The following is a 14016-nucleotide window of genomic DNA, read 5'->3' on the forward strand; positions in this document are numbered from 1 at the left end:
AGTCAACATGGACGGCAGGCAGGATCAGCAGTAGCCAACATGGAGGGCAGGCAGGAGCAGCAGTAGCCAACATGGAGGGCAGACAGGAACAGCAGTAGCCAACATGGAGGGCAGGCAGGATCAGCAGTAGCCAACATGGATGACAGGCAGGAGCAGCAGTAGCCAACATGGAGGCCAGGCAGGAGCAGCAGTAGCCAACATGGAGAGCAGGCAGGATCAGCAGTAGCCAACATGGAGAACAGGCAGGAGCAGCAGTAGCCAACATGGAGGCCAAGCAGGAGCAACAGTAGCCAACATGGAGGCCAGGAAGGAGCAGCAGTAGTCAACATGGATGCCAATTAAGGCCCAGCAGTAGCCAACAAGGAGGCTAGGGCAGGCACACCAGTAGTCAACCTAGATGCCAGTTAAGGCCCAGCAGTAGCCAACAAGGAGGCAAGGGAAGGTACACCAGTAGTCAACCTAGATGCCAGTTAAGGCCCAGCAGCAGCCAACATGGAGGCAAGTGCAGGCACACCAGTAGTCAACCTGGATGCCAGTTAAGGCCAAGCAGTAGCCAACATGGAGGCAAGGGCAGGCACAGCAGTAGTCAACATGGATGCCAGTTAAGGCCCAGCAGTAGCCAACATGGAGCCAAGGGCAGGAGCAACAGTAGTCAACATGGAGGCCAGGCAGGAGCAACAGTAGCCAACATGGAGGCCAGGCAGGAACATCAGTAGTAAACATGGAGGCAAGGACAGGCACAGCAGTAGTCAACATGGAGGCCAGTGAAGGCACAGCAGTAGCCAACATGAAGGCAAGGGCAGGCACAGCAGTACTCAACATGCGGGCAACAGCAGGCACAGCAGTAGTCAACATGGAGGCAAGAGCAGGCACAGCAGTAGTCAACATGGATGCTAGTTAAGGCCCAGCAGTAGCCAATATGGAGGCCAGTGAAGGCACAGCAGTAGTCAACATGGATGCCAGTAAAGACCCAGCAGTAGCCAATATGGAGGCCAGTGAAGGCACAGTAGTAGTCAACATGGATGCCAGTTAAGGCACAGCAGTAGCCAACATGGAGGCAAGGGCAGGAACAGCAGTAGTCAACATGGAGGCAAGGGCAGGCACAGCAGTAGTCAACATGGATGCCAGTTAAGGCACAGAAGTAGCCACCATGGAGGCCAGTACAGGAGCAGCAGTAGTCAACATGGATGCCAGTTAAGGCCCAGCAGTAGTCAACATGGATGCCAGTTAAGGCCCAGCAGTAGTCAACATGGATGCCAGTTAAGGCCCAGCAGTAGCCAATTATGAGGCTAGTGACGGCACAGCAGTAGTCAACATGGATGCCAGTTAAGGCCCAGCAGTAGCCAATTTGGAGGCCAGTGAAGGCACAGCAGTAGCCAACATGGAGGCAAGGGCAGGCACAGCAGTAGTCAACATGGAGGCAAGAGCAGGCACAGCAGTAGTCAACATGGAAGCCAGTTAAGGCCCAGCAGTAGCCAGTGAAGGCACAGCAGTAGTCAACATGGATGCCAGTTAAGGCCCAGCAGTAGCCAATTTGGAGGCCAGTGAAGGCACAGCAGTAGTCAACATGAATGCCAGTTAAGGCACAGCAGTAGCCAACATGGAGGCAAGGGCAGGCACAGCAGTAGGGAAGATGGAGATCAGTGAAGCCCCAGCAGTAGCCAATATGGAGGCAAGTGAAGGCCCAGCAGTAGCCAATATGGAGGCCAGTGAAGGCCCAGCAGTAGCCAATATGGAGGCCAGTGAAGGACCAGCAGTAGCCAAGATGGAGGCCAGGGCAGGAGTAGCAGTTGTAATGGGTAGACATGAGCAGCAGAAGCAGAATAATGAGGTCCATGGACAGGCGAGAGGTAGCAGGGCAGCAGGAATGGTGGAATGACCAGTAAGAGCTAGTTCACATATAGGCCATAATAGATGTAGAAAAGGTCCTACATCTTGGTGACAACAGGACCAAATCCTACTCTGTGGTATCAGAAGCAGGTGTCACAAAGTCCTTATCTATCCATGTGGCGTTCATTTTGATGAAAGTCAGACGTTCCACACTATCACAGGACAATCTGGTTCTCCTGGGACTGACAATATGACCTGCTGTGCTGAAAACTTGCTCGGATGACACACTGCTGGCCGGACAGGAGAGTATGTCCAAAGCAAAGTCAGTGAGTTGTGGCCAGACATCTAATTTTCCCACCCAATAGTCCAGGGGTTCCAGCACAGTAGGTGGCAATGTACAGTCCAAAAACACCTGGACTTGCTGTTTGAGGTGTGCCGCCATGTCCTGCTGCTGTGCGGGTGCTCCTGTTACCCCGGCCTGTGGCTGCATGAAAGCGTGCATCATGGACATCAGGCTCAGACTGGTGCGGCTGCTCATGCCACCCAAGCTGCTAGAGGAGGATGTGGAGGAGGCAGCGCTGCTGGTGTGGCCCTAGTGGGAATGGCATGAATGAGAGCGTTGTGTTCCAAAGGCTGCCATTAACTGTGCACCCAGCTCCTCTCTATAATAATTCATTTTTTCCTCCTGTTGGGAAGGGTGAATGAATTCACACAGCTTGTTGCGATAGCGTGGGTCCAGTAGTGTGGCCAGCCAGAACTTGTCCAGTTGACGAATCCTTTTTAAGCTTGGGTCAGCCCGAAAGCATATCAACATGCGCTTAGCCATTTCCACCAGGGAGTGGGAAAGAGTCCCCGCCTCCGTCTACACAGCATACTGCCAATGGGTACTGCCTCCATCCTCCTCATCCTCCTCATAGCCCTGCATATCTTCCTCTGGCCCCCTTCTGGTCTGGCAGGAAGGCTCATCTCCTTCTCCTCCACCTGCCTCCCCTAAGAGTTCCTGTGCGTTCAGGTCCTCCTCCTCCTTCTCAACTTCCTCTCTCTCCTCTTCGGCCAAGCCTTCCTTCAGTGACCCAGGCTGCGACAGTGGCAAGACCTCTTTCCCCTCGCCACTGAGTCGCATCAGCATCCGCTCCAGTACATGAAGCATGGGTATGATGGCGCTCAGTCCTGTGTCTTGCCCACTAACCAGAAAGGTGGCCTCCTCAAAGGGTCGTAGCAAGCGGCAGGTGTCACGCATGAGCTGCCACTGCCCGAACTCCAGGTTACATGGGGGAGTCGCCGTGCCCGCCTGCATCAAGAGGAAATCAGTCAAGGCCTTCCTCTGCTCATAGAGCCGGTCCAGCATGTGGAGGATGGACTTCCACCGCGTGGCTTCATCACAAATGAGACGATGGTTGGGAAGACCATTCCTCCACTGCAGGTCGAGGAGGATGTGGTAAGAGCGACTTGAATGGCTGAAATGGTTACACAGCTTTCAAGCCATTGACAGCACAGTCTGTAAATGGGATGAAGACTTTAGAAAGTGTGTAAATATTAGGTTTAAAACATGTGCCATACACAGGGCGTGCCTTATACCTCCTCGACGCAACGCGGAGAGAATGTCGCTCCCATTGTCACTCACCACCGTCCCAACTTTAAGATGGCGTGTAGTCAGCCACGAGAGGATTTCCGTCTCGAGCAGGCAGTGCAGCTCTTCTCCTGTGTGTCTCCTTTCACCCAGGCAGGCTAGATACAGCACAGTGTGACACCTCCATGCTACAACCAAGTGGTACAAGGGAGGAACACTGGCGGTTGAGGAGGTTTTGGACCTACTGGAGGAGGTGGAGGAGGACCGCGACACAGGAACCCTGCTGTGACAACGCAGTGGTGTCATCGCCCTTCCCTGGCCAAGTTGCTGGGGGTCCGCCGGCCATATTACATTTACCCACTGAGCAGTAATGGACATATACTGCCCTTGCCCGTAATTACAGCTCCAGATGTCTGTGGTTAAATGTACATGTCTGCTCACTGAATGTCTCAGCGAGTCAGCAGCTGCTGATACTAGGACCTGCAGTGGAGGAGATTTCCCCAGTGGTCATCTGCTTGTCCCGGCTACACTTCCGACTTAGTTAGTTGACTACTGCTGCCTGTCTGCTTTTTAGTTGTGGCGGGCCTGCTGGCGGACGGATTTCCGGTTGAAGAATCCGTCAAATAAGCCAAATCCTGCCGTGGATCCCATGTAACATCCGATGTAGCATCATCCTGTTCCAGAATGATGCTCTCATCCTCATCAGGCTCCTGCCCAGCCCTCTCTCGTCTACTGCCTACTGCTCTCCTGCCAGGCCTAACATGGGCCTGCTCTGATATCGCCTCTGACACAGCTATGCCCTGCACTTGATATTCCCCTGTCTCTTCCCCCACATGCTCATCGTCATCAAAGAGCAGTTTGCTGCTCATAGACGCCAACAGTTCCCTTGCAGGCGGCGGGTGAAAAGTTAACGGAATGTTGCTGAGGATGTCAGATGAGGACGTTGGGGAATTGCTGCGTGCCCGTGCCAAGTCAGGGTCGTGTCCGAGGTACCCACAGATACCTGGCTGTCTGTCTCACTACTCATCCTTGTGGACGTCGAAGTGGGAACCAGCCACTCCAGGACTGTGGAATTAGACGTGTGGACATGACCCTGGTGTGACAAAGAAAGCTCAGGCCTGCCACTGGACCCTCTTCCTGCGCTACTTCCTCTTCTGCCCCTTGAGCCAGACTCTCTGCCCTGCCCTCTGCCTGAAACGCTTTGTGAGGTTTCCTGCTGCCGCTGTGCCATGACTTTATATTCAAATTATAATTTCTACACATGGTAGATGAGAACAGTATTTTCTGTAATATATAGGATTTGCATATATATAAATATATATATATATATAATATAGGATTTGTTATATATAGGACAACTATAGAAATTGTCTATATATATATATATAGATAGCACTTTTTTAAGATACAATGCTATACACCTAAATCAGGTATTTAAGTCTCTCAGGAAAAGACAGATGTGGTATACACACTTCCAGTCAGAAGGGTCCAAGTATAGAAATTGGGTATATAGCACTTTTTAAAGATATAATGCTATACACCTGCACCAGGTATTTTTGCCTTTCAGGATAAGACAGATGTGATATACACACTATCAGAAGTATAGGACTTGTATATCTGTACTGCACGTTTTGGTTTCGTGCACCCTTTTCTGTCCAATGCCTAATCTATCTATCTTTCGCCCTCTCTATATTTCTCTCTCAATCACTAGATGTTTCTCCTCTCCGCTTTCCTAATCTTTCCTTTCTTTTTGCACAATATCTTCTCAGTAGTCTGTAGTACACAACAGCAGCTTGCTTCCTCTCTCTCTCTCTCTCTCTCTCCCTCTACACACTGCGTGGACCGCTCCTTTTAAAGCAATACCGACGTCACACAGGGGGTGGGCTAGTACAAGATCCCTGCTGATTGAATGTGTTCCGGGCATCATGGGATAGCGGCTGCCATTTTAGAAAGCAAGAAAAAAAAAATCTGAGCGGATTTCCAAAAATCCGAATCCGATCGGACTTGGATTTTTGGGAAAATCCGAACCGGATCCCATACCGGGCGAACCGGTTCGCTCATCTCTACTCTCTACCTTCAAGGGAGGAGGACGTGTATTCTGTTGTTCCTCTGGAAAACGCCACAACTCTGTGGTATCCTCTCTATTTGTTATTCAGAAGTATTCCAGTCCAGTTCGGACCATCCTGACTCTCAACCTGTCATATTTATTCAAGATCTGAGCGTCGTTTTCAGTCATAGTCACTTCGTCATTACCAACAGCAAGTATCCTATTCAGTCTGTCCTACCTAGTATCATTCTCCGGGACTACTACCCCCATCATCCAGTTCCCTCTCACTCATAGTAACGCTACCACACCACGGCCTATTGCAGCACCATCCATTCCTCTCAGTTGTATTTAAGTTTGCCTCAATCCTGGTGGTATCCAGAGAGACTGTTGCTATTGACAACCACCGTATTAATAAACCTAAACTACCGTTGATTCTGTACCCCGGCATTGGTCTAGTTATTGGTGCCAAGGACAACGAAGACTTGTTGGGGCCCCGCATGGTCAGGTTCCCATGGGTTAGTCACCTCCCCTCGTGCCATAACCGTGACCTGGCATCTGGCAAGTGGCTGCCTGGGTCCTACCTACTACTAACGAACTACTACTACCCCCAGCGGGTCACCCCATCGCACCGGCCACTGATTTCCTTTTTGCTCCATCCATCTTTTTCTCCTGGCTGGAGTCCGTAGTGGTCTGCGCTTAGAGTGGCAAAAGGCTATTCCAGTTCCCAGACATGGTAAATCCTTTGCGCTGTTACCTTTTGGGAACCTAGCCGCTAATTACAGCCTTCCTTCTTCAAAGAGGTATACCTACCTACGTGGTGGAACCCAGACTCAACCTTATATGAGGTCAAGTCTGAGTTCCACCACGGTCTCCAAACCTACTATGTCTAGTAAGAGCTGGACCGTCAGCTAAGGGCTTAATTTTTGACATATACAAGATCCTGAGTTCTTCTGTAGAAGATTAGCCGACCCGTCATAAATATATGGATAGGTGCAAGGCAGCTCTTGCAAAAGAAATATCTCCTGAATGCTGGAGGATTATATGGGATAGGGCGGCTACCTCATCTATTTGTTAAAAAATACAAGGAAACACAACATAAATTACTCACAATGTGGTATCACACCCCAAACTGCTGCATAATTTCAATGGAAATATATCCCCACTATGCTGGCGGTGGTTAGGGGCATCGGGCTCCATTTATCACATTTTTTGACATTGCGCTACATTGCAAACTCGAGCGCAGTCCATGGTGGCCACCAGCGGGAAGGACTCTGTGCGTTGATCTGACATCCACAAGACCGAAGCCAACATGGCTCCACCGACTCGCGGCAGCGGTCTCTAATGCGGAGCGGAGAACTCTCCAGCACACCACAAGGCACATATCTCCTTCGAGGTGGCTTATCTAACAGTGACCCGGTGAGAGGTGTATTACACCAATTTTTCTTTATATGCAATATTTCTTTACTTGACACAAAGAGATATCGATACCTCTGAATGCTTCTACTGTGGGACATTCCTAAAGCATTGTGTGAACACTCTACAGACATAGATATTGTGGGACAGTACGAACCTGAACTCTTGGCAATGATTCCCGCTGTCTGCCCGCTTTGTGCAGCGGGTGGATACAGCCAAAGGACTGCCTGGAAAACTGGGATACAGCCATAGCCATAGGCTGTATCCCAGTTTTCCAGGCGGTCCTCTGGCTTTATCCACCCTCTCCACGGAGCGGGCAGACAGCGGGAATCATTGCCAAGAGTTCAGGTTCGTACGAACCCAAACCTCGGCAGGTTCAGACCATCCCTACTGCAGGGACAAGTCATAGATAAAAGAAGTCTTCATGATGGTCCGGACTGAATAGAGAAGAGAAGGGAAAGTGGATAATTCTGATAACAGAAGTCAAGGGGGGCTCTGTACCAGTAGTCCTGTGACTACAGCAGCGCTGAAGCCCCTATTTCACGGGAAGATATGGAGAGCAAGCGAGCCCCGACCTGTCAGGTCAGTGCTCGTTTGTAGAGATGAGCAAACCGGTTCGGCCAGTATGGGATCCGGTTCAGATTTTTCCAAAAGTCCGAATCCGGTGGAATTTTTGGAAGTCCGCTCTGATTTTTTTTTCTTTTCTTGCTTTCCAAAATTGCAGCCGCCATTTTAGAAAGCAGGAAGTGTTCTGGGCGAAAAAAATGCTTTCCCATGATGCCCGGAACACATCCAATCAGCAGGAATCTTGCACTAGCCCACCCCCTGTGTGACGTGGTATTGCTTTAAGAGGATCGGTCACATGACTGCACCACGCAGTCTGCACTGAGAGAGAGAGAGGAAGGAGTCTGTTACTGTACACAGCTCGTCAGTGTTAAAACGCTGCTGCTGCTGCTGTACTCTGCTGTACTGACTACTGAGAAGATATTTACAAAAGAAAAGACCACAAGATTATTACGAAAGCGGAGAGGAGAAACATATACTGATTGAGAGAGAAAAATAGAGAGGGTGAAAGATAGATAGATTAGGCATGGGAAAGCAAAGGGTGCACAGAAGAAAAACATGCTCTACAGATATCTAAGTACTATACTGTCTCCCTTGTGAGAGTGTATATGACATAGGTATTCTCCTGAGGCACAAATATACCTTGTGCATTTGTGGAGAATAAAACTCTAAAAAAAAGGTCTCTACAGATATATAAGTACTATACTGTCTCCCTTGTGAGAGTGTATATGACATACGTGTTGGACCTCCACTGGCCTCCAATGACTACTGCTGCTCCTTCACTGCATTTGTGGCCTTTTTCCTGCATAGTGGAACCGAACTTTCCGAAAAAATCCGGAAGTCCGGTCGGAATGAACTTTTGAAAAGTTCGCTCATCTCTACTCGTTTGCTCCTCATTCCCTCACCCAGTGCCAGTGCTATTACATGAGGAGGAGAGGGTAAGAGCCAGTAGGGCTGCGGGGGGCTGCCCCGGTGATAGTCAGATTGTCCGGGCAGCCCATAGAAGACAGCTGCGGTCTGCTGCCACCGCTCTTGTTGTATGAAGCGATGGCAGCAGATCGTTACCAAGCCAATCATTGGCATTTTAGCCTGTTGAAAGGCAACGATCAGCCGACATTGTGCAAGTCGGCTGATCATTGTCTTCTATTACACAAAACGATTAACGGACAATATATGGCTAATAATCACTTTGTGTAATACGGCCTTAAGTCAGCAGGAACAAGGGCTTGGGCAGCCCTGCAGTTTCTAACACAAATGTTAGTGACAGCAGGGGGGCCATGTCACAACTTACTGCAGCCACTCATTGTATAATAGTACATAAATTTGTTTATTTTACAAAGCAATATATGGGAGCAGTGTGGAGTAGTGATGATCGAATACTGTTCGATCGAATAGATATTCGATCGAATAGATATTCGATCGAATAGTAATGTATTCGATCTATAGAATATTATCGAATAGTTTGCCGAATATTCGATAAATTTTCGATAAGCGTTCAAATCCACCAGCTTCCGGTTTTTACCTCCAAGTGGACGAATAGATGTTTTTCAACAATCGAATACTTATTCCCATAGACTCTAATGGTATCGAATATTCGATTATTCGGAAGATATTGATACAAATATCGAATATTCGAATATTTCACTATTCGCTAGTGTGGAGAACAGAGGGGGGGCATGGGCAGCAGTTTGGATAAGAGAGGGGGGCCATGTGTAACGCTCTGAGCATTCTTTTGGTTACGATTTTTGGGCTGCCCTTTCCCTGTCCAGGAGATAGTTAAAAACTTCTGTATAGACTTTTTACAATGTATCAGCTGCCCACATTTAGGGAGCCCTTTTTGGGGGGAGACCATATTTCTGCTTTTGACCTTATAGACAGAAGTTCTTCGACAAATTGATCCCTGGGGCTAGTACATGTAGGGTATGGAAGGTTACTTTAGATAGCAAAGCAATATAAAAAGACACAAGTATTATTAATAACACATGAAAGATGGAGCCCAGGAGTTATTTGTCTTTTTGTTTTTGCTATATTTTTATTCTTTTATATTTTCAAACAAAATTACAACCAAGCTTATACCGGAGCGTACCAAGATGTAAAGATGATGTTTAAATTCAAATTGTGAACTGAAATTCACAATGAATACGTAGCACAATCAATGACATTAAAAATAAAAATATCTACACATACAAAGAAAATTGATGATGTAAAATGAACAGAAGAAAAGTGTTTATCATCCCGGTTATCTGCAGCTCCTCTCGCTGGTATCTTTGTTTCTTCTCTTCCTCAAGAAGCTAAAGAAGAAAAGTAATGAGAAATTATGAATTATGAATCATGAAATGGTTATAACTTTTGAGTAGACTTCTGCTTTTTACTCTCACCCACCACCACCACCATCTTTCCACTGCTCATATTCTCACTGATCCAGGCCAGAAACTCCAGTAGTCAACAAGTCTTTGTTTACTAGTGATCGAAACGTGACCACTGCCGCCAATAAGTGACTTCAGTGACGCCAGGAGTACTGCACGTAACCACTGAGGACACGGATTCCCTGCAATGGTCAAGTGTGGAATCTTAGCAGAGATCAGGGCACCCACTGAAGCTACTACACTCAATAACCTTAGGTTGGACAGGTGAGGAAAAGTCCTATTACACTGAACAATTATTGGCCTTACTTGGCCAATTACCAACCATTCAGGCAGATAATCGTTCAGTGTAATAACACATGTCGAAAGGCCACGATCAACCGTCTCTACACAGAGTGATGAGCTGCAGACCATTTCCCATCTATTAAATTTTACAGATGTGGGCTGATTGGCATTCCGCATCAATCCATGCAATAGCAGATGCAACATCAGACCGTCAGTGACTTCAATGGGGTTTCCAAACAATCTAACAATTGTTTGGGTGACTCCCCCCAGCTGCTCTCTGGTCACTGTAATAGCACAGTTTAGCGAACAATGGAATGAGGGGAAGCAAGCGCTGAGCTGATTGGTCGGTGCTCACTTCCCCACAGCGCAATGCCATCAGGCTTTGACCTTTACTCGGGAGTCACTCAGGAATTAAAAAAATCTTGGTAGCAACTGAGTAGCTCCAAAGTTAGCTCCAAAAGGGGTTATCTTTGGGTCACTGCTGTGTTAGCAATTTCACCATTAAATACTCGCCAAAATCCCTTCAAGTTGCCTAGATCTAGCAAAATAAATAAATAAATAAATGGACACCTGGCATTAAATCTAGCAATATACATAAAGGTCTTACACACTTTATACTTTTGTCGTCTGTACCTGGGGTTCTACCAAAACTCCATAATAATGTTGGAGATAAGCCACTAGTAGGGAAGTCTGGAAATGTAGCTTAACCCTATGTATAGGGATGATGGGGAGAGGATGAGATAACAGTTATTGGAGGTGTATAGTCACCTTAAGACAGCTGTTGGCTCTATATTTAAGGAAATAGGCAATTGCCAAACATCTTGTGTGTGACCTGTGACCATAAAGAGATCATAGACATAACTACTGGATCCTATTTTATGTCTATGGGGCATGTTTGACCATCCCTTATTTCCCTCATGAACAGAAATAACATGATCCTTTGGTGAAGCTTTACATGCTCAGTAATGGAGTAGGCCAAGCTGGGACAGGAGACAGGAGGACATTGTGTTACAATCGATTCCTTGTTTTTTGTTGGATAATTCTTAAGGACCATCTTTAGATAAATGCTAGTCACTTACTGGTGCGATACGAGACACTAAATTGACTTGATTTGGAACCGGCTTTGCTCACAAACTCTACAAGCATGTTACGGTCAGATGAAACTACAGGTGAGATGTTTTTCGTTCCATAGGTCTTATCCAAGAGGACACGTGATGATTTGCTGACACCATCATAGACTTTAATATAATCAGTAGAAGAGATGGCAAGATTGCTAAACTGCAAAGAAATCTGGAACAAATCCAAAGAGGTGGCCATTAAGTTGAGAGAAAGCTTCAAAAATTTCCATAATATCTATTTTGCATGTTGATTTATTAATGTATGTTTATGGACTTTACCTTGCCACTCGACAGTTGAATAAGCCAGAGGCAGTTTCCACCGTACTGGTTTGCAAAACTACTGTTTCCGGAGAAAGATCCTGAATTGGTCATCAACTTTGTCCTACAAAGGTCTAGAATTGTGGTTATATAAAAGATAATTGTTAGCGAGGAGCATAAAGTTCACATCAAATAACACATAGATAAGAAGAATAAGAATTTCAAATAATATATATGGTAAGGAACTTACTGCACTTATATAAGGCGTTAATCTTCATCAAATCCAGATTACTCATCCCTGTTCGTTGTCCAATAGGTACACTACTGTCAGGCTTCGGGACTATAGTAGGCAAATCATTTTTCGAATAGGCATCTCTATGGATGATCAATTTGTATACTATATTAATAGGATTGTAGACTTTTACAGTTTGTCAAATAACTGTTACATACAGCCGCCAAAATGTAGCCCAATTCCAGAAGCTGGACTTGAGATAACTTTTTTCCAAATAAGATAACCATTTAATTATATGTGGTAGAACAAGTTTTGAGTTATCCTCACTGACCTTGGGGTCTTCAGGTCTTTATGTTGCATAGTGGAAAAATAGGGTACCAATAGGGGCAACATTAAGTCATTAGGGTCAAAGGTCTAGGGGTATAAAGTACTGTTACAGTTGTAAGCCTATTGGGTACTGATAAGGTTATAGAGAACCGGTACAGGTCTAAGACTATAGAGTACACGTATACATGTATATACATTACATGTATAAGGTAATAGAGTACTATTACCGATGTAAGGTTATAGAGTACCAGTACAGGTGTAGGGTTATAGAGAACTGGTACGGGTATAAAGTAATAGAGTACTGGTACAGGTCTAAGGTATAGAGTATTGGTACAGATCTAAGGTTATAGAGCACTGTTACAGGTCTAAAGTAATAGAGTACTGGTACATGTGTAAGGTTATAGAGTACTGGTACATGTGTAAGGTTATAGAGTACTGTTACAGGTGTAAGGGCCCTATTACATGGGCCCGATCAACAGTGTAAACGAGCGCCATTCTGCTAGATAGGCGCTCGTTTACTGGGCCTATTCCAAGGCCCGATGATCGTTACGCGAGGGCTGCAGGGACATCGTTACCGATGTCCTTGCAGCCCTTGCACCATACATTACCTTGCAGGGCTTCTCCTCCACTCCGTCTTCCTCCCCGGGTCCCGCGGCGCAACATCAGCTTCGGTGCGGCCTGACTGAGCTGTCAGACCGCTCAGCCAATCACTGGCCAGGACCACCGCGGCCTGTGATTGGCTATGCGGTCTGACAGCTCAGTCAGGCCGCTCCGGAGTTGATGCTGCGCCGCCGGACCCGGGGAGGAAGACGGAGCGAAGAAGAAGCCCTGCAAGGTAATGTATGGTGATTCTCAAATCGTCGGTCTCCCTCCACACACCGCTATTTTACGAAGCGATGTGTGCTGGGTGACCGATGATTTTAGGTTTGGGCCTAAATAAACGTTCAGCCGTTGACATGATCATCGGCTGATCGTTTTCTCTATTCCACCGAGCGATAATCGTCTGAATCGGGGCCAATTTGGCCAATTATCACCCTGAGGTTATATAGTACTGTTATAGGTGTAAGGATATAGATTAATGAAACAGGTGTAAGGTTATAGAGTACTGGTACAAGTGTAAGGATATAGAGTAGTTATACAGGTGTAAGGTTATAGAGTACTGTTACATGTGTAAGGTATAGAGTACTGTTACAGGTGTAAGGATATAGAGTACTAGTACAGGTCTAAAGTTATAGAGTACTGGTACAGGTCTAAGTTTGCAGACCTCTGCTTCAATGGAAAAAAATTGTTGTGAAGAAAATTTGACTCTGAGGTGGTTAGATTCTGGATATTATTTTTACCCAAAATAAGAGTACATTGAAGGAGACAGGAAACAAAGGAATATAACACATCTAAACTTACGGGGGGTAATGCAGTACTGAGGCGTAATCATAGGGAAGACCTAAGGTGTCCCCATTCTTAATGTCGAAACTTCCTATACCACCTGGAAGAAAGAGAAGATGTTACTATCTATTACCGCAAGTGTATGTAAGGGCTGACCAGGTTCACTTTTATTGTCTTTGTGCATAGTGCACATTTGCAGGGATATTCTCATCTCAGCGAATATAGTTATATTTGTAGGACTCGTCAGGTTAAAAAAATGTTTGCAAATACATTTATTTTGCAAACTTGCCTCCATCTCCTGATATGCTTGTCTTTTCCTCCCATTGTGTACATCTTGTTGCCTAGGTAACAGACCACCTGGCTGGTATATATGTAGCTATAGTATACATATGGATATTTAGTATATATGTTATACAGTATATATACACCAGCCAGATCATTGCTTTTATAGCAGAGTGGTGGTTGGTATCCTAGACAACGAGCTGTCAACAATGGGATGGAAAGAGCAGCATATCAGGAGGAGACAAGTTTGCTAAATGATTGTATTTTCAAAAATATATAAGTATAACTATATTGGTTGATACGAGGATAATCATTTAGAAATTTACCCTTTTTTCTGTCAGAGA

General features: G+C 46.2%; 1 protein-coding gene across 1 annotated transcript in view; it reads right to left on the minus strand.

Moving 5' to 3' along the window:
• Positions 1 to 9603: 9603 nt before the first annotated feature.
• LOC138795052 (astacin-like metalloendopeptidase) overlaps positions 9604 to 14016 on the minus strand; it is a 36467-nt gene continuing 32054 nt past the window's right edge. Inside the window, exons 6-10 of the mRNA XM_069974000.1 lie at positions 13409 to 13490; positions 11699 to 11823; positions 11470 to 11582; positions 11152 to 11362; positions 9604 to 9715 (exon numbers count right to left, since the gene is read on the minus strand). Of these exons, the coding sequence (XP_069830101.1) occupies positions 9708 to 9715; positions 11152 to 11362; positions 11470 to 11582; positions 11699 to 11823; positions 13409 to 13490 (539 nt within the window). The 3' untranslated portion in view covers positions 9604 to 9707. The remainder of the gene's footprint in view (positions 9716 to 11151; positions 11363 to 11469; positions 11583 to 11698; positions 11824 to 13408; positions 13491 to 14016) is intronic.

This window comes from Dendropsophus ebraccatus, chromosome 6 (assembly GCF_027789765.1).
Source record: "Dendropsophus ebraccatus isolate aDenEbr1 chromosome 6, aDenEbr1.pat, whole genome shotgun sequence".
NCBI lineage: Eukaryota > Metazoa > Chordata > Amphibia > Anura > Hylidae > Dendropsophus > Dendropsophus ebraccatus.